The 25,073-nt window shown below is 49.9% G+C and overlaps 2 protein-coding genes across 7 annotated transcripts in view; one reads left to right on the top strand and one right to left on the bottom strand.

Annotated features, from left to right (window-relative positions):
• Positions 1–299: 299 nt before the first annotated feature.
• Positions 300–8,129, top strand: PRAM1 (PML-RARA regulated adaptor molecule 1). 2 transcript variants are annotated; one of them, XM_021705148.2, is made up of 10 exons: positions 300–1,280; positions 3,109–4,258; positions 4,343–4,409; positions 4,486–4,556; positions 7,013–7,067; positions 7,173–7,281; positions 7,428–7,590; positions 7,672–7,705; positions 7,798–7,832; positions 7,972–8,129. In XM_021705148.2, exons 1-10 carry the CDS (start codon positions 1,278–1,280, stop codon positions 8,007–8,009), a joined length of 1,725 nt encoding a protein of 574 aa, XP_021560823.2. In that variant the 5' UTR covers positions 300–1,277; the 3' UTR covers positions 8,010–8,129. The 2 variants fall into 2 exon arrangements, with proteins under 2 accessions (XP_021560823.2, XP_021560824.2); XM_021705149.2 differs by having other exon boundaries at positions 7,798–7,870.
• A 1,086-nt stretch (positions 8,130–9,215) lies between these two features.
• Positions 9,216–25,073, bottom strand: part of HNRNPM (heterogeneous nuclear ribonucleoprotein M) — a 40,757-nt gene continuing 24,899 nt past the window's right edge. For 2 of the 5 annotated variants that reach the window (XM_021705575.2, XM_021705577.2), the window contains 8 exons: positions 23,867–23,968; positions 22,549–22,593; positions 22,007–22,084; positions 18,484–18,582; positions 14,767–14,820; positions 11,934–12,736; positions 11,244–11,295; positions 9,216–9,641 (listed from right to left, as the gene is read on the bottom strand). In XM_021705575.2, coding sequence (XP_021561250.2) covers positions 9,478–9,641; positions 11,244–11,295; positions 11,934–12,736; positions 14,767–14,820; positions 18,484–18,582; positions 22,007–22,084; positions 22,549–22,593; positions 23,867–23,968 — 1,397 coding nt within the window. In that variant the 3' untranslated portion in view covers positions 9,216–9,477. The remainder of the gene's footprint in view (positions 9,642–11,243; positions 11,296–11,933; positions 12,737–14,766; positions 14,821–18,483; positions 18,583–22,006; positions 22,085–22,548; positions 22,594–23,866; positions 23,969–25,073) is intronic. The other 3 variants (XM_021705576.2, XM_021705579.1, XM_021705578.2) reach the window with 2 other exon arrangements.

Here is a 25,073-nt window from a genome sequence, read left to right as displayed (position 1 = left end):
TGGCCTTCATGGCAGGGTGGTAATGAACAGCTCTAGCTGGGAATGCAGTGTCCTCAAGACAGACTGGATCCTTCTACACCCTCGCTACTCCAGGGCATCACCTGGGATCTTTAGAAATCTGAGGCTCCACCACAGACCTGAGGCAGAACCTGCACTTTAATGGGGTCTCAGGGTGATTCGTGGGCACATGAGAATCACCCTCAGAGTGTTTAAGAAATCCCAGGCTCAGGGCACCTGGCTGGCTCAGAGGAGTAGGAGCCTTGATCTCGGGGTTGTGAGTTCAAGCCCTGAGTTGGGTGTAGAGGTCACTTAAAAAAAAAAAAAAAAAGAAATCCCCAGGCTAGGGCCAATTAAGTCAGAATCTCCAGGAGCTTCCTTCCATCTTTTCGTAAACTCCTACTAAAGCTATTTCCATGTATAGCTAAAACTTGTCAGGGCTCTGCACTCTCCCCCCTTTGTGTCCAAAGTCACTGACCTCCTGCAGACCAAGTCCTGTGGTTAGGGCTCGCCTCTATCTGGCTGGGCCTCACACCCCCACAGCGCTAGTTCGGCCTACCCCCTTCGCCCCCTCTTCACTGCTCTCCCTGCTGTCTCCATTTTCTCCCCTGGCCCTCAGACTCCCTCCCTCCCCAGGGTGGGGGAGGGCAAGGCCTTAGCTACTATCCACCCAACCCACCCACCCCCAAATCTGCCATCCCAGCTGGGCCCTCTGCCCCCCACAGCTGTCCACAACCCATGTGACATCTGCCCCTATAATAGGGAAGTCCTGCTCAGAGCTGAGAATCTGACAGTGGGGAAGTGTGGAAATGAGGCAGGCAGATGAGGAAACGAGCCGGCAGAAGGGCCTCACCCATCACGCTCTCCAAACTCCTGAGTCTCCTGGCCCAGAGCTGACCATGCCCCTTACCCCCAGAGAACTCCCCCTCCCAAGGAGGCCCTCAGGGCCTGGCACGGAGTCCTCCCTGGAGACCAGAAGTCAGCCAGCCCCCAGAAACACAAACAACTGGTGGCCACATTGGGCATGTGCTCACAGCCGATGCATGAAGCATGGAGACCATGGAGACAGTAGCAGGCAGGACAGGAACTCAAGTGCCAGGCAGGATCTGGGGACAGGCAGGGGCTGTCTCCGCCTCCTTTTCTTCCTCCTGTGTCCTCCCCACCCCGCCAGCATCCCCCACCCCCGTGGGGCCCGGGGAGCAGAAGCCACAGTCACTTCCTGAAGGCACCGGCCCAGCTCAGGTCCCACTTGCCCTGTGGCCCATCACCCGCCTGCAAGCATGGTGAGTGAACCCCCAACCCTAGGAGAGCCCCCTCATCCCCCGGGAAATGGCAAGGACCATCACAAAGGCCCAGAGGTGGGAAGCAGCCAGGATGCATCACTGGGACAGCTGGGGCCCCAAAGGGCCTGTGGCCCAGGCTGGGGCTGGGACTTTAATAGGGGGAACAGACAGATGGCCCAGACTACTCTCCTCCCAGGTCAGCATGAACAGCAACCTGGGGACAGGAGGCCAGGGTGAACAGAGGGGCTTCCTGCGGGTGACAAAGTGGGTCATGTACCCACCACCCACCCCCCACCCCAGTAGTCACCCAAGACATGACCTGCTGACTCTGATTTCTCTGGTCCTGTGGGTGACCCCGGAATCCTTCCCCCAACCCACCTGGAGCGGGGCTTTAATAGAGGCATTTCAGGCCCCAGGCGGGGATCACTACCTTTCCTCGTTCTCTGGGTGGGGCACAGACAGGAGCACAGTCTCCACGGTTCTGCCCTTTCCCCCTCCCCAGTCTCCTAGGGTCCAGGTGAAGCCAGGTTTGGGGGCCTGCAGTAGGGCCCCCTGGTCAGAGCAGGCCTGGCCTACTTGTGCACCCGCCCGTGTCTGTTACGGAGAGCATGGGGCCGGTCGAGACGGTACCTGGGACGGACTAGGTGCGCCACAGACAGTGCACAGGCCTGAACAGGCCGCTGCTTGGGCCGGCTTGCCGCTTCTCCTGGGTGTTCTCGACTGTGAGTGCCCTGACCGTCAACAAGGGTGTCTGGGACCATGAGACTCTGAGCCCACATCTGCCTCCAGGTCTGTGTCTCTCCACGTCTTTCTACATGAGTCTGTGACAATCAGACTGGACGTGGCTGAGTATACGCCTCTGTATCCTGTATATTTCAGCAAGTATCTACTGAGCACCAACAGTGTGCCATGCACTGGGAGGACAGCAATGAGTGAGCCAAGTCGCTGACCTTCCACAGGGGCTAGGGGGGCAGAGAGAACAAACAAGCCAAGGCACATTTGTGAAACCATATAAAATAAACTGTATGATACATAGTGGCAGGTACTGAGAGAAAAAAAGTAGGTTGGGGAGAATGGAGAGTTCTGCAAAGGGGAAATCAATTTTTTTAAATGAGGGTGGTCTGGGAGGAAGGCCTCTCTTAATAAAGTATCAGCAGAGACCTGGAGGTGGAAGAGGCAAGGGCCGGACAAAGGCCCAAGAAAGAGGGGTTGGGGGCGGGGGGAGAGCAGGGGAGAGGTGGAGGCCAGGCCCAGGTAACTGGGTAAGGGAGGCAGATTGATGGTTTAAGGCTTTCATGAGATCTTTAGCTTTTACCATGGGGAAATGAAGCATTGCCACATTTTGAGCAGAGGGGCTTGCTCCAGCTGCTGTGGGGGAGGGTCCTGGCCAGAATGGGGGTGCAGGGGGCAGAGGGGGAGGCAGAAGACCGGGGGGGCAGGAGACCAGGGAGGAGCCTGGGTTCCTCCAGCCAGCATGACAGTGGTACAGGCAGTGGGAAGTGGCTGGATTCTGGATGTATTTTGAAATCAGAACAGAAGGCACTAGGGATGTGGAGCATGAAAGCACAGGGTATCTCAAGGACACTTAGAAGGCACCACCAACTATGGAAGCAGAGGCTATCGGGGAGCATTGGGAGCCTGGGTCCTGATGGGGGTGAGGTTGGGGGCATATGCAGTGCCTAAGTGGAGAGGTCAGGACTCCAGGGAGCCTGGAGACAAAGGTGGAAGGCCCAGCCAACAGGAGAGGGAGCCAATGACAAAGGGTGGCAAAGAGGAGCTAGGAGAACCCTTGTGTGAGTCTCTGCCTGACTGGCTCCATGTCCCTTAGGGGAGCCATCAGGACTTCCGGAGACTTCAAGCAAAGTTCCAGGCCTCTCAGCTTGAGACCAGCGAACACCCCAAAAAACCCCTGAAGCCTGAGTTCAACAAACTTCTAAAGAAGTTTCCACCACCTGAGCTAAGCGAGCACCCCAGGAAGCCCCTGCAGCCCAGCTGCACTGATCTGCCCAGGAAGCCCCCCAAACCTGAGCCAAGTGAACCCTCCAAGAAGTTCCCACAGCTCGAGGCCCCTCAGAAAGCTTTGCAGCCTGAGGCTGTGGCCGGCCACCCTGCCAAGCCCCAACCAGAGCCCCAATCCAGCACCTTCCCCAAGAAGCGCCAGCAGCCTGAGCCCAATGAGGCCACCCCAAACCCCTCCCAGCCTGACTTCAGTACCTTTCCCAAGAAGCCCCCGCAGCCCGAGTTCAGTGTGCATCCCAGAAAGCCCCCACAGCCTCAGGTTGGTGGCCTCCCTAAGAAATCTCTGCCACAGCCTGAGTTTAGTGAGGTCCCTCAGACAGCCCCCTCGAAGCCTGAGTCCAGTGAGCCCCACCCCCACTCCTCACAGCCCAATTTCAATGCATTTCCCAAAAAGATCCCAGCCCCTCAGCTGAATGACCTCCCCAAGAAGCTCCTGCACCCTGATTTTGGTGACCTCACCAGGAGGTCCTCAGAGCCTGAAGTCAGTGTGTTTCCCAAGCGGCCACGGCAGTCTGAATTCAAAGCACCCTCCAAGAAGCCCCTGCAGCCTGAGCTGGGGAGCCTCCCCAGAGTGTCCTCGGAGCCCGAGTTTGGCCTGCTCCCCAAGAAGTTTCTGCAGCCCGAGTCCAGTGCTCTGCCCAAGAAGCACCTGCACGCTGAGTTCTTTGGTGATCTCCCTAAAAAGCCCCCCCTTCCTGGCTCTGTTTCGGAGAGCTCACTTCCCACTGCTGTCACAGCCTCCCGCCCCAGGCTCCCACTCAGCCCTGGCTTTGGAGCCAGGCAGCAGAGGTCAGGAGTTCCCATTCACAGTGGAGGGTCGAGGCTGGGCCTCAAACCCAGCTACCCACCCCGGCGGAGGCCTCTGCCCCCAGTCAGCAGCCTGGGACCCCCTCCAGCCAAGCCGCCGCTGCCTCCTGGCCCCAGGGATGTCCAGAACTTCCGGAGAGCCACAGCCGCAGGTGGGTCAGGGCAACCCAGGCAGAAAGCTGGGGAAGAGGCTCCCTGGCAGGGCCTGCCTCCCTCCTGCTCTCATCCCTCCACAGCTCTGAGGAGGACCCGTTCTTCTGCTGGGATCCACTCCCAGGCCCGACAGACTGAAGACATCCCTCAGTGAGTGTGGGGAGTAAGCGGGCCCTGGCGCAGGTCGAAGGCTTGGAAGAGGCCCCTATCTCGGGTATTCCCGCAGGGACCAGGACGAGGCCTACGAGCTGTATGACGACGTGGAGCCCACGGACAGCCCCAGCCCCAAGGGCAGAGGTTTGTTGGTGGTGGGGCTGAGCTCTCAGTCAGACCATCCTGCCCAGGCCCCTCGGGACCATTCATTGCAAGGGCATATTCTGCCATGCTGCTGGTGTGAAGCCAAGGGACAATCCATCTCCCTGGCAGTGCCAGAGGAGAAAGCAGAGGGCAGGAAGGGCCTTTCAGAAAAGTCCTACCAGCTCCTGATGGGCAGAACAGGAGGAGGTAGGGCACCCTAAAGGCCAACAGCCAGTGAGCATGGTGTGGCCTGGGCGGGGGGAGGGGGCAGGGTGGTGGGAGAAGGTGTGAAAGAGCAGTGGAAGGATCAGGAAGTGGACCTGGTGGCATGTGATGCAGGGGTGAGCGGGAGCAAGCCAGCTCATGACATGGATGAGGCCCAAGTTTCAAGCCTAACGCCTGGGCGCAGACTGGAGGTATCCCTGAGTCGGGGACAAGGTTTCAGCTTCCACAGCAGACCTGTTGTGTTGGAGGTGCTTGCTGGATGTCCAGGTCGGACTGGGGCCTGAACTCAGGCATGGGGTGGAGACAAAGACCCCTGAGCCTGTAGTCCTAGACACTCTGTGCTCTGGGGTTCCTAAGGACCCTTTTCTTCCTCTCTTCTTCCAAGCATCTGCTCCTGGAGAGCAGGGCAGTGGCAAAGCAGACATGTCTCCAGCCCAGCTGCAGGGTTAATGCCTTTATCAATTTTGAGTGGGGGGGGGGGGAAGTGACTTTTATGCAAGCCCTGTACGTGACCATCACTGAACATGCACAACCGCCCCCGCCCCCACGGCAACAGCTGCCCCCTTGTCCCCGACGGGCTTCAGGTGGAAGCCTGAGGACCCGAGAAGCAACTTGCCCAAGCCCTGTGCTCCCAGACTGTTTCCTGGCCCCATCTCTGGAAGGGCTTCTACAGGGGAACCTTTTATTAAGGGTGCCTTTGGGATGCTCCCGCTTCCCCCCCAACCACCCACCCCCCGCCCCTGCACCAGATCTGCTGCCTCTACTACTCCTTCCTGAGCCCCTTCTGCTTATCCTGGGCTTTCCTCAGGGGCTGCTTGCAACACCCTCTGTTAGCAGAGCTTCCTGACAGGGCTCCTCCTGCTTCCGCTCTGGTGAGGCTCTTGTGGCTGGGGTCTGGGGGCCACTCTTGGGGCCACGGACATGGAGAAAGGCAGTAACTGGCCCACCCCTTCCCCAATCCCAAACAGACCAGGAACATCCCCACCTCTGCTCACTGTCCCTGCCCATGGACATTCATCTCCCCATTCCATGCCAGTCATTCTACAAGACTCTAATCAAATGCACTTCTCAAATCTCTCCCTTCTTGAAACACTATGTGGGCCCTCACTGGTAGTACGGATTGTCCCAAAGTTTGCCCAAGTCTAACCGCCCACTCGGCCCCACTCCAGAGATTCTTTGCACCGCTGGGGGCTCCCCTGGAAAGGGCTAAGGTCACCAGACCTAGCCCTTACCCAGGATTTCAACAGGTCCCCCTCAGAGCCTGCCTTACCTGCGTGGCCTGATTAGGGTCACACTGCCAGAAATCCGGGCCGCAGGTATGCCAAGTCTGCCCTGCACCACGGCGCCCGGGGCCGTGCTCTACACTGTGCTGGGTTTGCAGGGGCCCTAGGGTGGGTGCCTCTGGGAGAAGGGGAAGCAGCCAGAGGGAATGTCCTGGGTGAGACTGTAGATGGCACCGTCACATCTGAGCACCAGGCCGAGGCTGGAGTCTGGTGCAAAAAGCTGGGGGCTTCATGTTCTGGATCCTTCACTCAACTGGTATTCACGAGGCTCTCGCCGTAAGCCAAACCCTGGCCAGCAGAATCCTCCCTGGAAGGCTGGCAGTTTGCCAGGAAGTCAGCCCTCACCAGGCAGACCCCTCACAATTTGGTCTCAGCACCAGCCAGGCCAGTCCAGGAACCCCACCCCACCAGCCCCTTCTCAGACACCCATTTCATCTGCTCTAAGAAATGCTTTTGCCTTATTTTTGACCCAGAACCCCTGAAAATTCCCAGAAGCCAACCTACTCTAGTTGACAGACATGAAATGGCCTCAAAATCCTGCAAATAAATCCTGCCTGTATCATTTCCAGCCAGATGACCTTGGAGCAGGATTGCTTTACCACTCAGAGCCTTTATTTCCCTCATCAATGAGCTGGGAATGACAGTATTGCCTACTACCCTAAGTAATAAGGTTGCTGTGAGGGCTGAAATGAGTTACTCTAGTAAACCGTTTCTGCCATGCCTGCCATGCAGTAGGAGTTACGAGAACAAGAGCCAATCCACTAGAACTCACAACCCAGGAGAAAGGCCTAGGGAGAAGATGGGCAGGTGGGCAGGGTGGGGTTTGGGAGGGGGTGGATGTCCTGAGAACTGACCCAGGGAAAGCTCATTCAAGATCAAGCCACCAGTGTCGAGAGGGAGGCTGAGCCAACGGTCCCTGCCCTAACTCAGCGCTCTGACTGCTCCCAGATGACATGCCATCTACCCAGCAACCCCCCAGGCCACCACAAGATCCAGAACTCAGGTACCACAGAGCAAAGGGCATGTAACACAGAGGGACTGAGCTCTGGGAGGACACGGAGGGGGCCCCTGAGGAGCACATCTTCCTCAGGAGCATCCAATTCCTCAGGAAGGAGAAGGCCCCCCAGCCACAGCAGTTGCCACCCGCAGACCCAAAGACCCTGAAGCAGATCCGGAAGGCAGAGAAGGCCGAGAGGGAGTTCCGGAAAAAGTTCAAGGTGTGAACACCAGAATCCTCGAAACAAGAGCCCTGGAGTTTTGGGCAGAGCCCCAACTGACCAAGGCCCCACAAATTCAATCCTCAGAAAGATGGGGTTCCTGGGGTGAAAGCACAAAACAAAAGCTCTAACATATCCCTCCCCAGTTTGAGGGGGAGATAGTGATTCAGACAAGGATGATGATCGATCCCAACGCCAAGACACGTCGTGGGGGTGGCAAGCACCTGGGGATCCGGCGTGGGGAGATCCTGGAGGTGATCGAGTTCACCAACAAGGATGAGATGCTGTGCCGGGACACCAAGGGCAAATGTAAGTCAGACAGACCAGGAAGTCCTAGGGAAACAGGCTACCACCAAGGCTGGGAGCTTACCTATCCTACTTTCTTTGCAGATGGCTACGTGCCCAGAACAGCTCTACTGCCCCTGTGAGTGCTGGCCCTGACTGGGCGTGACGGGGAGGGCGGGGTGGTCAGTGGGCCAAGGTGACTCTTACTGACCCAACTGTGCTCTCTGCCAGGGAAACGGAGGTGTATGACGATGTTGGCTTCTGGGGTATGTAGATGCTCTGGGTAGGCTGGAAGGGACCAGAGGTAGGCTGGAAGGAGGTAAACCCCTCACCCCGTTTCCCTGAGGGCTGCTCATTATCCGTTTACGGGGAGAGGAGTCACTGCAAATCACCCTTCCTCGGCAGACCCTCTGGAGAGCCGACCATCCCCCCGGGAACGGTAAGGCCCACAGGTGTGGGTACCCAGGACAACCGGCCAGGCCAGCAACCCACTAACCCAGGAGTCTTGGATCCCAGATTGGCAGTCACAGAACCACCCAGGCTCATGCCTGCCTACATACATGAACCACATAAAGCTCCTACTGAAAGTGATTCCTGCTTCTTGTCTTTTCTTTCCCTCCTGATTGGCACACAGTGGAGTCATGATCAAACACTTGGGGGTCTGCGAGGTCGACCCCATCCCTCCACGGTCTCACCCCTCAGGGAGAAACACCAGGAGGAGGAAAGTGTGGCAGGGAGAAGGTGGCAAGGCTAGGACCCCACAACCAAACGTGACAAGCAGTGGCGGCAGCTCCGCACAAGCTGCAAATAGCTGTGTAGCCCAAGCGGACCTACGTATGAATGAGATCACATCTTGGGGGAGAAAAGGGAGGGGTGACCCAGTTCTGACAGAGCCCAGGTATCACGTTCAGCCTAAACCGCTAGAGTTCTAAATATGCTCAGAAACTCGCACCCTCCTCAGTCTGTTACTGTAGCAAAGAAAAGCTGCTATGGACTGAAAGTATATGCCCCCCACCCCCCACAAGCACACACCACAATTCCTATGTTGAAAGCCTAACGCCCAATGTGATGCTGTCTGGGGGGTGATTACTGCCTTTATAAAAGAGGCCCAAGAAAGTTCCCCTGCCACTCCCACCATGTGAGATCACAGCTAGGAAGTACCATCTATAAACCAAGATCAGGTTCCCTCACCAGACATGGAATCAGCCAGTGTTTTGATCTTGGACGTCCCAGCCTCCAGAACCGTGAGAAATACATGTCTGTTGTTTATAAGCTGCCCAGCTTATGGTATTTTGTTATAGCAGCCAAAGTGGACTATGACAAAAGCCAAACTGGAAATGAGCCTGACACAATGTCTGTGCCCCGAAGAGCAACAGCACAGGAGAGAGAGAGAACGGCTCTCAGGACCGCTAATATCCAAGTGCTTTGTCACCAGCACTGGAAAATTCAAGTCCACTCAGGACTCAGTTTCCATAAAGAGTTCTCCTGAAGTGGCCAGGGTCCATGCCCTCCACCCTCGGGGTCCACAGACAAAGCAAGAATAGGGATGAGCCCTCCAGTGGTCACAGCTCCAAGGGGAGAAAGAAAACTGGCTCTAGCTCCCCAAACCGGAGGTGGGTGCCCCACAACACACAGGCAAAAAGCAAGCATCTTTTCAGGAACTGGTATTTATTATCAAAGTCATATTCGATGTCAACAAGATGCCACAACTACAAAAAAAATTGCGCACATTGCAATCTCAATGCAAACAGTCAAATGGAACCCCAGTCATTAAAAAAGTAATTCAAATTACCCCAAAAAGCAACTGAATTTTTTAAACATCTTTATACATCCAGCCAACAAATTAAAATGGTTAACAAGAAAAAATACAAATTCAGAGGTCTGGTATCGATGTTTAAAAAAGGCAACTGCTTAAGCATTTCTATCGATTCGAACATCAATCTCTCGGCCACTCAGCTTCATCCCATTCATCATCCGGCAGGCTCTCTCAGCCACCTCTGGCGACTCAAACTTAACCACACCGCACCCCTTGGACTTCCCGTTCTCCATCTTGATGTCGGCATACAGCACGTGGCCTGGGCACAGGGAGGGAAGAAGAGACCACAACTCATCAGGCAAACCCAGAGCTCAGCCTCAGTCTGGGCTCCACTCAGTCCAGATCACCTGTTGGATTTCGGTGGACAGAGTCAAAAGGGAGAGCGGCCCTGGCACACGAATGCTCAGAACACAATAGCCGGAATCCAGCGACTATGGCCCTCAGCCATGTTGCCATTCTTCTGCCAAGAGGACAACAATCAACCCATGATAAGCCTTCCTGGCAGCTTCAAATGCATACTCAACCTTATAGGTGAGTTTTACAGAGGCTTCATCTTCCAGACCCCACACCACAGCATTTACGAGGTCATCGTGATATAATGGACACTTCTGTACTGTCCACACACAGGCTGCGTCCTATCTCACAAGTGGGTTTCACATATTCATTCAAGTACTGGTTAAGCATCCAGGTATGTGTCAAGCACCACCATGAAACAAGTCTATAGGGGAAGAGCTAAGGACATGACCGTGTAGCCTATGCTAAGGGGCCCTCGTTTCTAAAGCCATTAACTCAGCCCAAGGGAAGGGCAACATCTAGAGGGCTTCTCATGGGACAGTTCTGAAATACTAAAGTCCACCAGAAGGTAAACTCTTACTATAATAGCATGAAATAAAGCACTTCTGGAGAATGACACTTGCAACTCAGGGTTCAGGGACAGGAGGGAGATGAAAGAGGAGGGACTAAGTTACAAAGGGGCTAGTGAGTTTCTCTCGTTGGCAGATGGGCACCTCCAGGCACCTGAGGCAGGGGAGCAGCCTGATCCAACTTGACTTTTCAGAATACCTACTACAATGTGGAAACTAAGGAGTGGGGCGAGGGCAAGAAGGCACACTATGGCTCAACAGCTGCCCCAAGAGAAGAACCAGGAGAAGCAGCAAAGTGGCGCAATCTGAACTACCAGTGAAACAGGAAATGAGAAACAGTGAGGAGGCCCTGACCCAGCAAGCCACCCAGACTTCTGGCTTAGGTCCCGGGCTCCCAATTGACATGGTTAAAAGAACAGAGGTGGTGGGAGTGAGGGGCAGGGATTCACCCGGGGACAACTTCACTTCCTTTCAGCCACACAATGAGCCTTTCAGAAAGGTGGCCTGGTGTGCCAGGAAACCACCACAACCAGAGCCGCTCAGCCTCATTCACACAGAAGCTCACCCCTGGGAACTTCCGAGGAAGTGCTCTCTGAGGCATGAACCAACAGTGCGGTGGTAGAAAGCAACCTCATCGCAGATGTTTTTATTCAGCTTTGTCACGTAGAAGCCATGTGACCTTGGCAACGTGACTTTGCCTGACTCATCTGCAAAATGGGGACATCACCTCCTTTCAAAAACCGTAAAAGGAGAAGGATGGGGTTGAAATGAGAACACAGGTGAGAATTGTCTGACACATAAGAGGAAACTCAACAACTGGCTTGAATACTTGCACAGGCAGAAAAATGGCAAGTCCCATTGGTCCTCGAGTCATGGCAAGTGGCTGTGAAGACCAGGATGGGAGCTTCATTGCACCCCTCAAATGCATCACTAACAAGCTAAGACTTCTGAAGCCACAACACATGGAAGCACCTAGAAAGCCTTTCCCAAACACTTACCACATTCGTTGAATTTGTCTTTTAGCATCTTCCATGTAAAATCAAATGGGAGCTAAATGGAAAAGGAGAAACTGATGAGTGATACAACCAAATCCTAATGTCCTAATGCATAAACACCAGGGTCTCTCTGAGAGGAACTTTCAGGACTTCTTGTAACACCGAGAAATAGGGTAGCTTTCAAACTGAGATACCAGCAGAGAACAAAACACACCGGTCTGGAATGAGGTTTGAAAACGGCACACCAAGCGCACTCCCTTTGTGGCATTAACTGTCTAAGGGAGAATCATGCAGACGACAATAGCCTATGGTAAGCAGCCCACAGACCATTCAACAGTAACTGAAGGTGGTCAACTTGGTATAAAGATAAGGCAGATATAGCCCTTTGTCTCTGTCATGCCCAGGTGTAGTGGTTCTTCAAGCCAAGGGAATCAAGAAGCTGGGTTCCTGAGCTCACTGTTGGTTTCCGCCTAGCAGTACAAAAACCTGGGGCTCCTGTTGCACAGAGTTCGTTATGCTCTCCCATTCCCTCCTTATCCTACCAGCACCAGACTCTGGGGACAGTAGCAAGGTGGCGTTGAGTGCTGCTACTCTGCCTCCCTACTGAGGGCACCAACTCTGACGCCAACCTGCCCCCTCCTCCCTTTGTGCCTACCACCACCACCACCACCAAGTTGCTGAAGAACCACTTACATTTCTCACAAATATCTGGCAGGCCTTCCTGGCCACCCCAGGAGCATGGCCTCCAGCTCCGCCAAAGGAACCTGCGAAGCTTCCTCCAAAGTTGCCACGCTCCATCTCGATGGCGCGGTCAAAGCTGGCACCGCCACCGCCACCCATGGCCAGGCCCATGCGCTCAATGCCGGCGCCTAGGGCTGGACCCATGGCAGGACCCATGCGCTCCAGGCTGTTGGCACCCATGCGCTCCAGGCCCATGCGCTCGAGACTGTTGGCGCCCATTCGCTCCAGGCCCATGCGCTCCAGGTTGTTGGCGCCCATGCGCTCCAGGCCGGTGGCCATGCGATCCATCACGGGGCCCATGCGCTCCAGGCCAGCCCCCATGCCTGCGGGCACCATGCGCTCCATGCTCAGGCCCATGCGCTCGATGGCAGGGCCCATTCGCTCCACACCAGAGCCCATACGCTCAATGGTCTGGCCTACGCGGTCAATGGGCGCGGCCATGCGCTCAAGGCCAAAGCCCATGCCGGCACCCATGCGCTCCACGCCAGAGCCGATGCGCTCCATGGTCTGGCCCATTCGCTCGATGCTGGAGGCCATGTGGTCGAGGCCCAGTGGGCCCATGCGCTCGATGCCGGAGCCCATGCGCTCAACTGAGCCCATGCGGTCCATGACCAGGCCCATGCGCTCAATCTCGGAGCCCACACGATCCATGCCATGGCCCAGGCCTGCGCCCATGCGCTCCATGCCGGCACCCCCAATGCGGTCAATGCCAGGGCCCATCCTCTCGATCCCAGGGACACTGCCTCCACCTCCACCTGGAACAGGGACACAAAACACAGGCAGATATCAGGGACTTGCACACCTGTGTGCACACCATGCCAGAGGGTGACCTGGGTGCAGAGGCTTGGGCACTTCACAAGCTCAACCCCAGTTCAGGAATTAAATCCCACAACAATTTATCATTAGACATCCCTCAAATGTCGACAAGTGTTAAGGCGGGGTAGTGAGGACATCATTCTTCCTATATCTGTGCAACAGCTAAAATTTCCATAGTAAAATTTTAAAAGGGAAAAAATCCACCCTGGAGGACTTGTGTCAACAATGTTCTCCATGTTATTTCAGAAGCGCTAGTACTTGTAACTAGCTTTGTGAGCCATGGTTGTCAGTTCCTGAGAACTCTGAGGTCTCCCCACCAAATTTAACTGAGAAATGCTCTCAATGAAGGAAGCTCGGAAACCCCACCCTCAGTTGGTCAGTCTGTGTGATGGATTACATGGATTATATGTGACAATTCCAATCACTCACAACCTTTACCCTTCTCTCAGCTTGTCCCTCTCAGATGCCCTGCTGACGGCCAGTATGGCTGCATTTCCTTAGCACCCCAGGCAAAAAGCAGCTAGTATACAGCCACGCAATTAAGAGGAGATAAAGAAAACAAACACCAATATAGATCCTCTATATCTAGATGGAGAGACAGCTACTTCCAGGGAGCCTTACTCTGTGAGGAAAACCCTCGAATGAGCTGTGCATAACTCTGCTGGCTTTGGAGGAAAAGAAGTCGATGGCACTTGCAGAGTAGATCCTAGAAGAGGTCTCAGATCAGTTCTCAACACATGCTGGCATGTCAGCAATGCAGTGACCCTGTGAACCTGGTAACTCTGGACAAGAAGGGTCTGGCTCCACCTGCAAGGCCACCGCCCACCACTTTTCTACCATGCAGAGCATCAAGGTCCCTCTCACTCAAGCTTCACCACCACCACCACCACCACCACCACCTGCCTCTGAAAAAGGTCAGCTGAGCCCACAGCCAGCCCATTCCTGACCCAAGAGGCCCAGTCCAAGATGTAAATTCAAGAAAAGGAGACTCAGAAGTTTCTGTGAGTCTCTGACCTCACATATCACTCCACTTCTCCAGGACTATTTCCTTAGTCATGCTGAGTAATAGCACACCAAGTGGCAAAATATAAACACAATTTAAGAAACACAAGTTCTGCTCTGAGAGCAGAAATTTCTCAGAAACTACTAAAAAAAAAAAAAAAAAAAAAAAAAGGCAAGATAACTAGAAAAGGGCAGGTAGCAAGCTCAAGAACATCAGAAATCAGGTTGAACCCCCAGATGCCAAAAGCAGCAGAGAACAAGGGAAAAACGGTGCCCATGTGGAGTTTTAGAATCAGCGCACCACAGAAATAACCAGCAAGTGGAGTTACCAAGGAAATGCCAAGGCACTCAGAGCCATTGGGCGGGGAGGGGAGATCAAGCTGACAAAAGAAGTTCATTTAGTTTTAAGTACCCATAAAAAAAAAAGTGTATATTAATGGAAGGATATAGTCCAAAATGTTTACAGCACTCATCACTGGGCAGTGAGATTGCAGATATTTAATTTTTTTAAAAATAATTTTCTGAATATTTATCAGTACAAATGTACAGTTGAGTAATAAGCATTTGTTAGGAATGGAGCTAGTATACTTTTATAATCAGGTTATTTACTCTCAGGAATTCACAATTTCATGGTATTTAAAAAACAAAGTCCCCAAATTACATGGATATTATAATAATGACAATGGCTAACGCTTACATAGCACTTACGTATGTATTCTCTTCTATGCATTAACTCAGGTACTCTGCACAACAACCCTATGAGGTAGATACCATTATATCCCCATTTATAGTATGGAAAACAGAGAGGTTCAGTAACTTGCCAAATGTCACACAGCTAGGAAGACAGAGCTGGTTCCCACCCAGGCAGTCTATTTTAGAGCCCATACTTTCCACCACTACACTCTACTATCCCCAGTAATAACAGCCTATTCTAAAAATCAAAACATCAAAACTAAGCGTTTCCTACCTCCTCCCTGCTTTGCAATGATCTCTCCTCTCTTCAGTGCATTACTTAGGATTTCTAAGGAAATCAGGAAGAAAAAAAAATTAGCCAAATTTCTCTATGATAACAGAAATTTGTTTATTACAGATTCCAGAATAAGAATATTACTAATTTAAAAATAAAACAAGGAAAGGGGGGGAGGGGTTAAGAAATACACACACAGACAGGATCATTTTACTAGAAAACTGTAAGAGTCCTTGATGATGGGTCATGATACTAGGATCCCATGTAGCTCCAGAGTCTGAGCCCAGCTGGCAAGACCATCTGGGAATGCGCCCAGCAGAGCTAAGTAAGAGCCAGTGTGTACCAATGAAGTGAACTTAGAAAATCAGAGCAAGAACGGAGCCAGTGGCACAGTTTCCTAAAGCTGGTCCAGAGCCTCAGCACTCCGGCTGAAGCCTGCACTCACCCACCACATCCAATCAACACCTCACAGTTATCCTTTAGCAAACTAAAGCTGTGGCTATACTTACTGCCAAAACCCTGAAAACCAGCAGCAACTGCAAGCCGTGCTGAAGTATGACCTCATTAACAAGTCGTGCATGGAAAGACTCCAGGAAGCTAAGCCCACCAGCCCCACCTGGAAGGAGCTGGGTGTGATGATGATTAAGTGACAGACAAAGCTTCAGGAAAATAAAAACCCCAACATATCCAAACCACATCCAACACCCTGTCGAAAACAGAAAACACTGTTGCTTGTTTGCCAACGATTCATCCAAACCTCTTTAAAGTTTGTCTAATGCTACAGGGTTAGTACTAGCTTTTAAAAGTTTCTTCTCAGCTCTTCACCCTGTAAAGAGATTTGTACCCACCCCCCTTCTCTGGTCACAAAGTGTGCTCAGCAATGTGGACCAATAGCCACAGAGCATATCTCATTTTATGACTGAGACCACAAAGATTATCCCTAACCACACAGCTGTTTCTGGTACTACAACTACCTGCTACAGGAAGGACGTGGGAAAGCATACCAAGAAACAACAGACATCCAGCCTGCAAACAAGTAGGGCTTACTTATTCCGTGACACCTGCGATCCTACTCAGCATACACAGGCCTAGCTTCACTTTCCTAAATCGGCACTTAGATCAAAATATTCCTTGCAAAAGCTTCACAATCGGCACACCACTGATTTGAAGAAAAAGGAAAAATTCTTTTCATGGGCATTCACAGACCTCCCTGCTCTGACTCTGAACTTGAATCTGTTCTTCCGACCCCAGGTAGACCCTCACCTCCAAGCCTCTGCACCTGATGCTGTCAGCCCTCTCTATCCTGCCAGTACGCCCTCCTCTAGTTACACTGAACTCTCTCAGACACCCAGCCCCTCCAGCTTAAACTGCATCTCCTGCACGGTCTTGCACTTCTGCTCAGATCCAGTGCTCTCAGCAGGAAACTTCTATCAGCCACGTAGGAAATGATCACCTTTGTGTGTTGCTCACCCGTCTGCCAAGGGCCTAGGAACCAAGATCTTCACTGGCACCCTCACTAGGCCACTTCTATGTACGGACCTCTGGTGCTGCCCTGAGTCACTGCGCATCGTCTCCTCAGCTGCACCACCTCCTTCAAGATCAAGGACCACATGTCTACATCCCTGCACCACCAAGTACAGTGGTTTGCAGAAACAAGGGCAAAGATCTACTGCCTTGATAGTAGAGAAGGGACACTGAATGGGGAGACACAACAGAAAGTAGCACCGAAACAATTCAACTTTCAAGTGAAAACCAGAAAGGAGAGAGAAATCAAGAACTGAATAAACAGAACAAAACAAAAAACCCACCCAGGCCAACTAGTCTGAAATCCCAACTTAAACTTAGACACCTTTTACTAAATTGGGTCTGATCACAAGTAGCAGCAGGGAATTCCAGAACAAAGCCCTTTGCTCTTGCTCATGTCACTTTGGGAGGTCTCAGGACAAAGAGACAAGAGAGTCTCAATCAGAGAGAAGGTGGCAAAGCAGCAGGAGATAGATGACATTTCTATTCAGGTCGGGACTGGAGGAGTTTCCTGTTGCCATGAAAAATAATGACCTCACTAGCTCTACCCCTTCTCCACGAACCAGGACAAGGCCACCAGCCTCACCACAGAGGTTGAGAGGCACCACAGTGTAGCAAAGAATTAAAGGCCTAAGGCAGGAAGAAGAGCCTATGGAAGCGAAGTCATGTGCCATCTTGTTCTTCTCACCCTCAAACTGCTGTTTGCAGCCAAATGAAAAGTTCTTAAGTATTTTTAAAAATATCCTGCTGCTGCGGTGCCTGGGTGGCTCAGTCGGTTAAGCGGCTGCCTTCGGCCCAGGTCATGATTCCAGGGTCCTGGGATCGAGCCCCACGTAGAGCTCCCTGCTGAGCGGGAAGCCTGCTTCTCCCTCTCCCTCTGCCTGACGCTCCCCCTGCTTGTACTCTCTAATAAAAAAATAAAAAATCTTTAAAAAAAAAAAAAAAAAAATCCTGCTGTTCCAAGACACAAAAACACAATCAGTCATAGATAATGAGAAACTTTTAGCTAACCTAGTCACATAAAGATTATGAACTCATCCCCAAAATCCTAAAGCTTTGGAATTAACTACAATAAAACTACAGTCAGTCATATCAGACAAGTACAAGGAAAAAAAAAAACAAAATCTTCACTATCTTCACTACCAGCCTAGTAAGACACAAGAAAGTCCTTCCAGCTACTTAACTGCCAGTAGGGAAAAAGAGAAACAAGTCTCCACCAAACAACTGTTTCCCTCCACTCTGAGGGAAACAGTTTCTAATAGTTCCTGGTTTTCATGGAGGACACAACACGAAGAGGATGGGAGTCCTAGAAATAATCTGCAGAAGAATCTGGTCTCACTGATGAGCTGGATGATGAATCTTTCTAGGACCTTCATAAATTCTAAGAATGTATCTAATACAAACTTACACAAAAGGGCTTAAAATCCTCACACCTAACTCAATGGGTCCCCCAAAGACAGATGCTGAGCACTCTGAGGTGGTCACCTAGAAGCCTCACATCTGCAGAGAATGAGAAGCAGGTGAAGATGGGGGGAGAGTACAGATCCACGCTCCAAATCGCCTTTGACAGACACAAACTTAAGAGCCCCAAACAGGACAAGCTCTTTTGCACCATACTGATGAAGAATTAAGCTGGCGGATTCTCAGAAACATCTAAACTGAAAACGGGAGAGGGGAGAAACACTCACCGAGAAGTAAAGAAACTTTGTTTGCAATCTAACCAAAACTGAAACAAGAGTTTCTCTGCACTTCAATAAGCCAGACCTTCCAGCATCAGAAAACTCCAGGTCCTGAGGCCTCTTTTAAAGGTACCAGCAAGCACACCCTGCCATCCGTTAACTAGACCACCACAGCGCCCTGGACAAGGGAACTCACACCTCTCTCAGCAGGGTCTCTGAAACCTCAACCACTCCAGAGAGCCGGTGCTCGGTAACACAGCGGTTCTAACTGCCACAGCAAGCCAACATCTTATACCAATGCAACCAAAGAAGCCACCTGAAAAGACTAAAGAAAAATGGTTCTATTGATACCAATAAAAAATTCAAGGACCAAAACTTTTTACCTAGGTCTAGAAAATGTTCAGTTTTTTAAGACTATGAGAAAACAGCTGACTTTGCCTAAGAAAGAACCTCGGACCTGAGGATGAGCCTGCACCCCAGGGGGTGAGCCCCCGCCCACGTGGGGCCTTCTTACCCATTCCTCTGCCAAGGGGCTCGCCAAAGCTTCGAGACATTCCCATCTTGTTTCTGGCAAAGTCTCTCTCAAATCCTCCACCCATGCCACGCTCCATCTCTGTGGAGAAAAATATTACCCTAGGCCTTTCCAGGAATACCACTGTGTTTTAGACATGACAAATTCACTACAGGCACTCAACAGCCGCCACCAAGTCAGCATGTCCACTCTTTCTATAGAGAAACCATCATTCGTCCTTTTTTCCTTAAAAAAGTCACCTCAAGTGAATCCGTGAAAACTACCTACCTTTAATCCATTAAGGACTAATTGACAACTTCCAGTAAAGCCCCCCGTAAGGTACACCAAGCACCTGCTCTTACAGCAACCGGCGTGGGCACACGCTGAGCCAAAGGAGGCTGCGGCAGCAGCTACCACCTGCCGGGTACTTCCCACGTGCCCCGCCCCACCCAGGGCTCTACGTGTGCTAGCAGCTCATGGAATCCTCACAACAGCCTGAAACATCACTGCCCCTTTACCAAGAAAGAGGCTCCAATGCCTTAGTAACTTGACCAAGGTCACATGCCCAGTTAAGGGGTGAGGCAAAGGCTGGAACCTAAACCCGATGCAAAAATCCATACTCTACTAACAAAAGCACATCCACACACAATATAGGAACATGCCTGTATGTAACGGGACGTCTCTACTAACACAGGTAGTTTCATCTACACAAGGATGTTGGTAACTTCATTATTTTTTTCTATGCTGACAGCCAAGACTTATGTTTTGCAACAATCTTTTAAAAACAAAGGTCTTAGCTTCTTTGGGGAAAGCCTTACCACAGCTGTCAACTGCTGGAGAAAGCCTTTGATGATCCCATCATTGGCTACTTCTTTCCTCTAAAGCAAGATGTAAGATGTGTATCACACTGTGTCTCCCTCCCATACTGAGAGGTCCTTGAAAAATCTAGTTAATGTTGCTCCTTAAAAATCAGGTGCTATATAGTGATCACCTTTTATCGCATAACTACCGAAAATAGTTATATGCAGCTCAAGTCCCTATACTTTCAATGAAGTGAACAAGCCTACCAAAGGGGTGGAAGCAGGCTAGCCATTATGAATTAATTAGAAAATGCAGCAGAGGGGCGCCCTGGTGGTTCAGTTTCTTAAGTGTCTGCCTTCGGCTCAGGTCATGATCTCGGGGTCCTGGGATCAAGCCCTACATCAGATCAGGCTCCCTGCTCAGCGGGTAATCTGTTTCTCCCTGTCTGCCTCTGCACCAACCCCCTTCACGCTCACTCTAATTAAAAAAAAAAAAAGAAGAAGAAAAAAGAAAACAGATTTTAGCAATGGTGAACTTGCTATTCATAGTTTGAATCGACCCAAGTGAATCTCATAGGTTGGTGGCATGCCATCTGCTGAAAATATAACTAACTTGCGCAAGCTTGCATGTGGTAGGCAGAAGGGAAATCCCAGAGCGGCACTGTAATGGACAATGCTCTGCTGTACTCCTTTAATCCCTATCATAAAGGCATAAAAAAGGCAGCACTGTGCCCCCTTGAGATAAGGAAGTCATATGTAGGTATTAATTTGTCAGCAAAGGCCTCAGAACTCATCTTCCCAAACAAAAACAAAAAGAAAACCAAACAGAACTCATCTTCCCAACTGTCAACAGGCTCTACAGTTCAGAACACCCTCTGTGAATTCCAATGAACTACCCAGAGAGTTTTCCTTGCCAAATATTGTACCATATCATTGTTTGGCATTTGATGATTTTTTAATTTGTAATTTTTAATACCCACTCTATCAGGACTTGACCTGTATTGCTGACTGACTGGACGAGACTGACTTCTCATCAGTCTGATGTCAGCACCCACGACCTTGGTGGATGCATTACGGTCACCAACTAAACATTAAATTAAATCCAAAACATCTTTATCAACTTTTCCCCTGATAAAGTTGACTGCACTCAAAGCTCAGAACACAGCTCAAGTGGAAGTAAAGCATTCTCTGTTGTCTACTGCAGAGGATGATGAGGGAGGACCTGAAGTACCTTTATCTCAGAACATCTAAGAACACTCCATCAGAACACATCCTCCCACTGTTGCTCTCCAGGAGAATCAGAACTGCGAACCTTCGATCACCAGGCCCAGAACTGTGACTGCGGCATTCCACCTGCCAGATTACCAAGGACTTTGCTCACACTCCTCAGCACAGCCCCACCCCTCTCCATCCACTTCTAAATGACATCACTCCACTCCTCAGAGCAAAAACCCCATTTCCTAATGACTCATCTGTTTTGAGCAAACACTTTACCAAGCCAGACTCCTCACCTGTTATTAGAATCCCTATACACATTATGAGCTACAGGCTAGCCTGAAAGTACACTGGAAATGCAGACCTTTGTCCCATCATTCCTAATGGTGAGGACTTCCTTATATCTTTTTATCATCATCTAGAACAAGGCAAACCCATGAAGAAGGGCAGTTTATTCATCAGAATTTTCTTTCTTTCCAGTTTGACAGTTATCCTAGGAAGATACTCGCTTGCTCTAGTCTATCTTCACGTTAAAGGATACTGCAGGTCAGCAAAGAAACATTTAAATGCAAACCTTTAATGACTTTCCATCCCAGGGAAGTTTATGTGTTTAAGGGAAGCAACATCCCCACAGGTGGGGTTCAAAGAGTCAACCAACCCCCAAAGGATTTCAGAAATACAGTCTGCAGGGTTTCTCAAAGCACACTCTACAGGCCCACTGAGAAGGGGATGATGCCCATGCTGGAGTCAGTTCTGAAAAGTAGGATCACAGTGTGACTAAGAGCCAGGCTCTGGAGCCAGATAGCCGGGATCCATATATATCCCATTATTACTAGCCATGTGACCTTAGGCAAGTCACTCTCTGGGCCTCAATTTCTGACGAAATGGTGATAAAAGTACCTACAAATCATGTGGTTCTTGCAAGGACTAAATGAAAAAACACACTGTTACTATGATAGTATATTTCTATTAAGGGGATGAAAGCTTCGAGTGATAATACACCAAAATTTGCACTATATAAATGCTAAATTAAATCAATGTCTCTGGTTCACAACTCAGAGTTTTATCAGAGCAGATGATCAAGAACTGATGCACTCCAGCACTCCAGGGAAGATATAAATTTGATCAAAAACTCCAAAGAAACTAAAACTAATCCCTTACACTTAAAGACAATTTTAAAATGAGCAAAGCATAACCAGGTATCTACAGGATGCTTGCTAGTGCTGGAGACAATAAAAAGCTTTACTATTTTTATTGGGTAATTATCAGGGAGATTCAGAACACAACACACAGTTTAGTGACTAACAGGATTAACACCTACTAGGAAGTCTAGCTTCTGGAATACAAACTTGTGATTTTAATAACATTTAAGGCAATTCAAAAACATCGAATTCAATAGAAAAGTGGAAGGGGCAATTATTCATTAAAAATGGGTGTGCTGCCTCAAGGTCACCCAAGAGCCAACAGCTAGCAGGGGGCAGGTGGAAGCAGGAAGGAAGCATGAGTCTTACCGTTTATTCTGCCCATGTTCATCCCAGATCCAAATCGACCCATGTTTTCCATACCACCACCAAAAGGTCCCTCCATGCCTGCAAGAGACATTCGACATTCCCATTTGAGCATCATTCCAATGAGACTGCTTATACTCATCAGGAAAAGAAGATTTTTTCACAAGTTTCACCCTGGGCATTTTCTGCCAAGAACTTCCTTACCAAGTGTAAGGGTTTTTGGGGAAAAAATGCTAGTGCCCTCGAGTAAAAATCACCATCTTCAAAAAGCTAATCTGATCCAACCCCCTTAACAGACAAGCAAAGAGAGGCCCAGAGAGATGGAGTGATTTGCCCAAGGTCACAGAGCTAGTTAGTGAGAAAGCCAGAACCAAAAGCCAAGATACCCACTGGAAAGACTGATGGGAAAAATTAATTTCTAGATACAGAGTTTTTGGAAACCAAAGTGAGAATTCATGCAAGGCTTAAGGGAAAAGAAAGAGGAAAGGTGAGAGAAAACCATACCTAAAAGTGATTACATTTGTACTTCATTTTAAATCTCTTACCTCCCATTTTATTTATTCCAAATCCTATGCCTTCCATTCCCATTCCTTAAAAAGAAAAAGTCAATGCAAACTAAAATTATGTCAAAGCAGTAATGTTTGAACTTAAAAAGCACAAGTAATTCCAAACCAGCAAATGAACAAAAAATATCCCTGGTTATGAATATATTTTAATTGTCAAGGAAAAGGAGGACAGAGGGGGCTCTACCATCTCACCTGTCAAACTATCACATTCCAGGAAACTATGTCTTTAACAAAATAATCACCACATGACTCAAAATTCTTTACACATACAGTTTTAATAAATAACTAAGTCAGACCATTTTAAACATGATATATAATTAGCCAGTACAAACTGGAGCTCACTTTTTTAGAAGCTTATTTCAGGGAACACAGGTTTAAAAAGATAAAATTCTCTAAATAGCAGTTCCTAAAAACACTGAGGCTTCCCTCCCCGTCACCCCTTTGTTCTTAGGCATTAGTCGGGGGGCGGGGGGGGGGGCGGGGGCGGTCAAACTGATAGGGCCATGTGAGGTGATCGTCCAGGGCGTTGAGATGAAGCCCAGAGTTTAATCTGGGAGGGAGACAAGGGATATGCAGAACTAACAGTAGCAGGGTGAAGGGACATCCATCCTGCAATTCAAAGGATTTCAAGAGAGACCTAAGACTGTGGTCATAAAAATGAAATAGTTCTTAATAGTATGTAAATGCCTCATCGCACAGAATGAAAATGCTAAACAGAGTTTAAAACATATTCTTCACAAAGCTTTCATTCGGCAGCTATTTCTTATCTTCTTGAACAAAGACAACACTGAACAGTGTCTCTGAGGCCCGTGATGGCGATGCTGTCATGTAATGAGGCCCTCCATGCCTTTCTGTATCCATCAATGCCCCTACCGTAGTCTAGACGCCGTATCAACACCAGGCGAGAGCCCAACGGGTGTCTGGGTAATAGACTGTGGCAGTGCTGTGGTCCCATGGTCAGGAGACCTATAGTCTCTGTCACTAACTGATAGTGTGACCTTGAGCAAGACCAACTCTCCGGCTTGCCTCCTTTTATCAAATAGCTTAACTACCTCAACTTGGAAGGTCATGAAAGGATAAAATGCAAAGTATAACAATTTTTGAAAAAAGGATTCAATTCAGTAAAAACACAAAATATTATTTTTATCAAAATGAATCAGAGATGAGTAAGGAGGGAATTTTGCCCCCGTTAAATCTTTATTCCATTTGAAGTACTCAATGTCCAATTATCCCAATAGTTCACTTGAGTAACTAACTTCCCCAGACATCTCCAGTCAAAGTACACTGCAGTTCTCACCTGCGGGTCCTATGTTTCCCATGCCAATGCCTTTATTCAGGTGATTGGCATCAATAGGCTGTCCTCCTGGGCCTAACCCCATGCCAATACCACCAAGTCCATCTGAAAAGAAAAGAGAAAGTTGTAAGTGTAGAGTCCACTAAGAAAACCATAACCTTCCAAGGGAAAAAGAGTCTTTGTTTACTGTGCTGTAAGTCACACTCCATGCCCATCCACCCACCTCCATGGGCAAACCCAGGGCCTAATTCATAACTCGACACTGGTACACTTGGGAGCTATCCCTTTCAAGGCATAACTTTTCATATGCAATTACAGATTGGAGTTTGTGGTATATATAAAACAAGCACAAGTGAAAATCAGTTACTTGAAAATTACAGAGAAGGGCGCCTGGGTGGCTCAGTTGGTTGGGCGACTGCCTTCAGCTCAGGTCATGGTCCTGGAGTCCCTGGATCGAGTCCCGCATCGGGCTCCCTGATGGCGGGGAGCCTGCTTCTCCCTCTGACCCTCCCCCCTCTCATGTACTCTCTCTCAAATAAATAAATAAATCTTTAAAAAAAAAAAATTACAGAGAAGAATTATGAACCCACATGTAAGAATCACAGATATGTTTCCCTAAATCTCGAATTGAGAAACGCTTGATTAAAAAAGGCAATTAAGGGGAGCCTGGATGGCTCAGTCAGTTAAGCGTCTGCCTTCGGCTCAGGTCATGATCCCAGAGTCCTGGGATTGAGTCCCGTTTCGGGCTCCTTGCTTTGCAAGGAGCCTGCTTCTCCCCCTGCTTGTGCTCACGGCTCTCTCACTCTGACAAATAAATAAAATCTTTAAAAAATAAAATAAAATAGGGGCGCCTGGGTGGCTCAGTCGTTAAGCATCTGCCTTCGGCTCAGGTCATGATCCCAGGGTCCTAGGATCGAGCCCCGCATCGGGCTCCCTGCTTGGCGGGAAGCCTGCTTCTCCCTCTCCCACTCCCCCTGCTTGTGTTCCCTCTCTCGCTGTGTCTCTGTCAAATAAATAAATAAAATCTTAAAAAAAAATTAAAAAAATAAAATAAAATAAAAGAGGGGCGCCTGGGTGGCTCAGTTGTTAAGCGTCTGCCTTCAGCTCAGGTCATGATCCCAGGATCCTGGGATCGAGCCCTGCATCAGGCTCCCTGACTCTATGGGAAGCCTGCTTCTCCCTCTCCCACTCCTCCTGCTTGTGTTCCCTC

This window comes from Neomonachus schauinslandi, chromosome 1 (assembly GCF_002201575.2).
Source record: "Neomonachus schauinslandi chromosome 1, ASM220157v2, whole genome shotgun sequence".
Taxonomy (NCBI): domain Eukaryota; kingdom Metazoa; phylum Chordata; class Mammalia; order Carnivora; family Phocidae; genus Neomonachus; species Neomonachus schauinslandi.
This window is presented reverse-complemented; position numbering and strand designations above follow the sequence as displayed.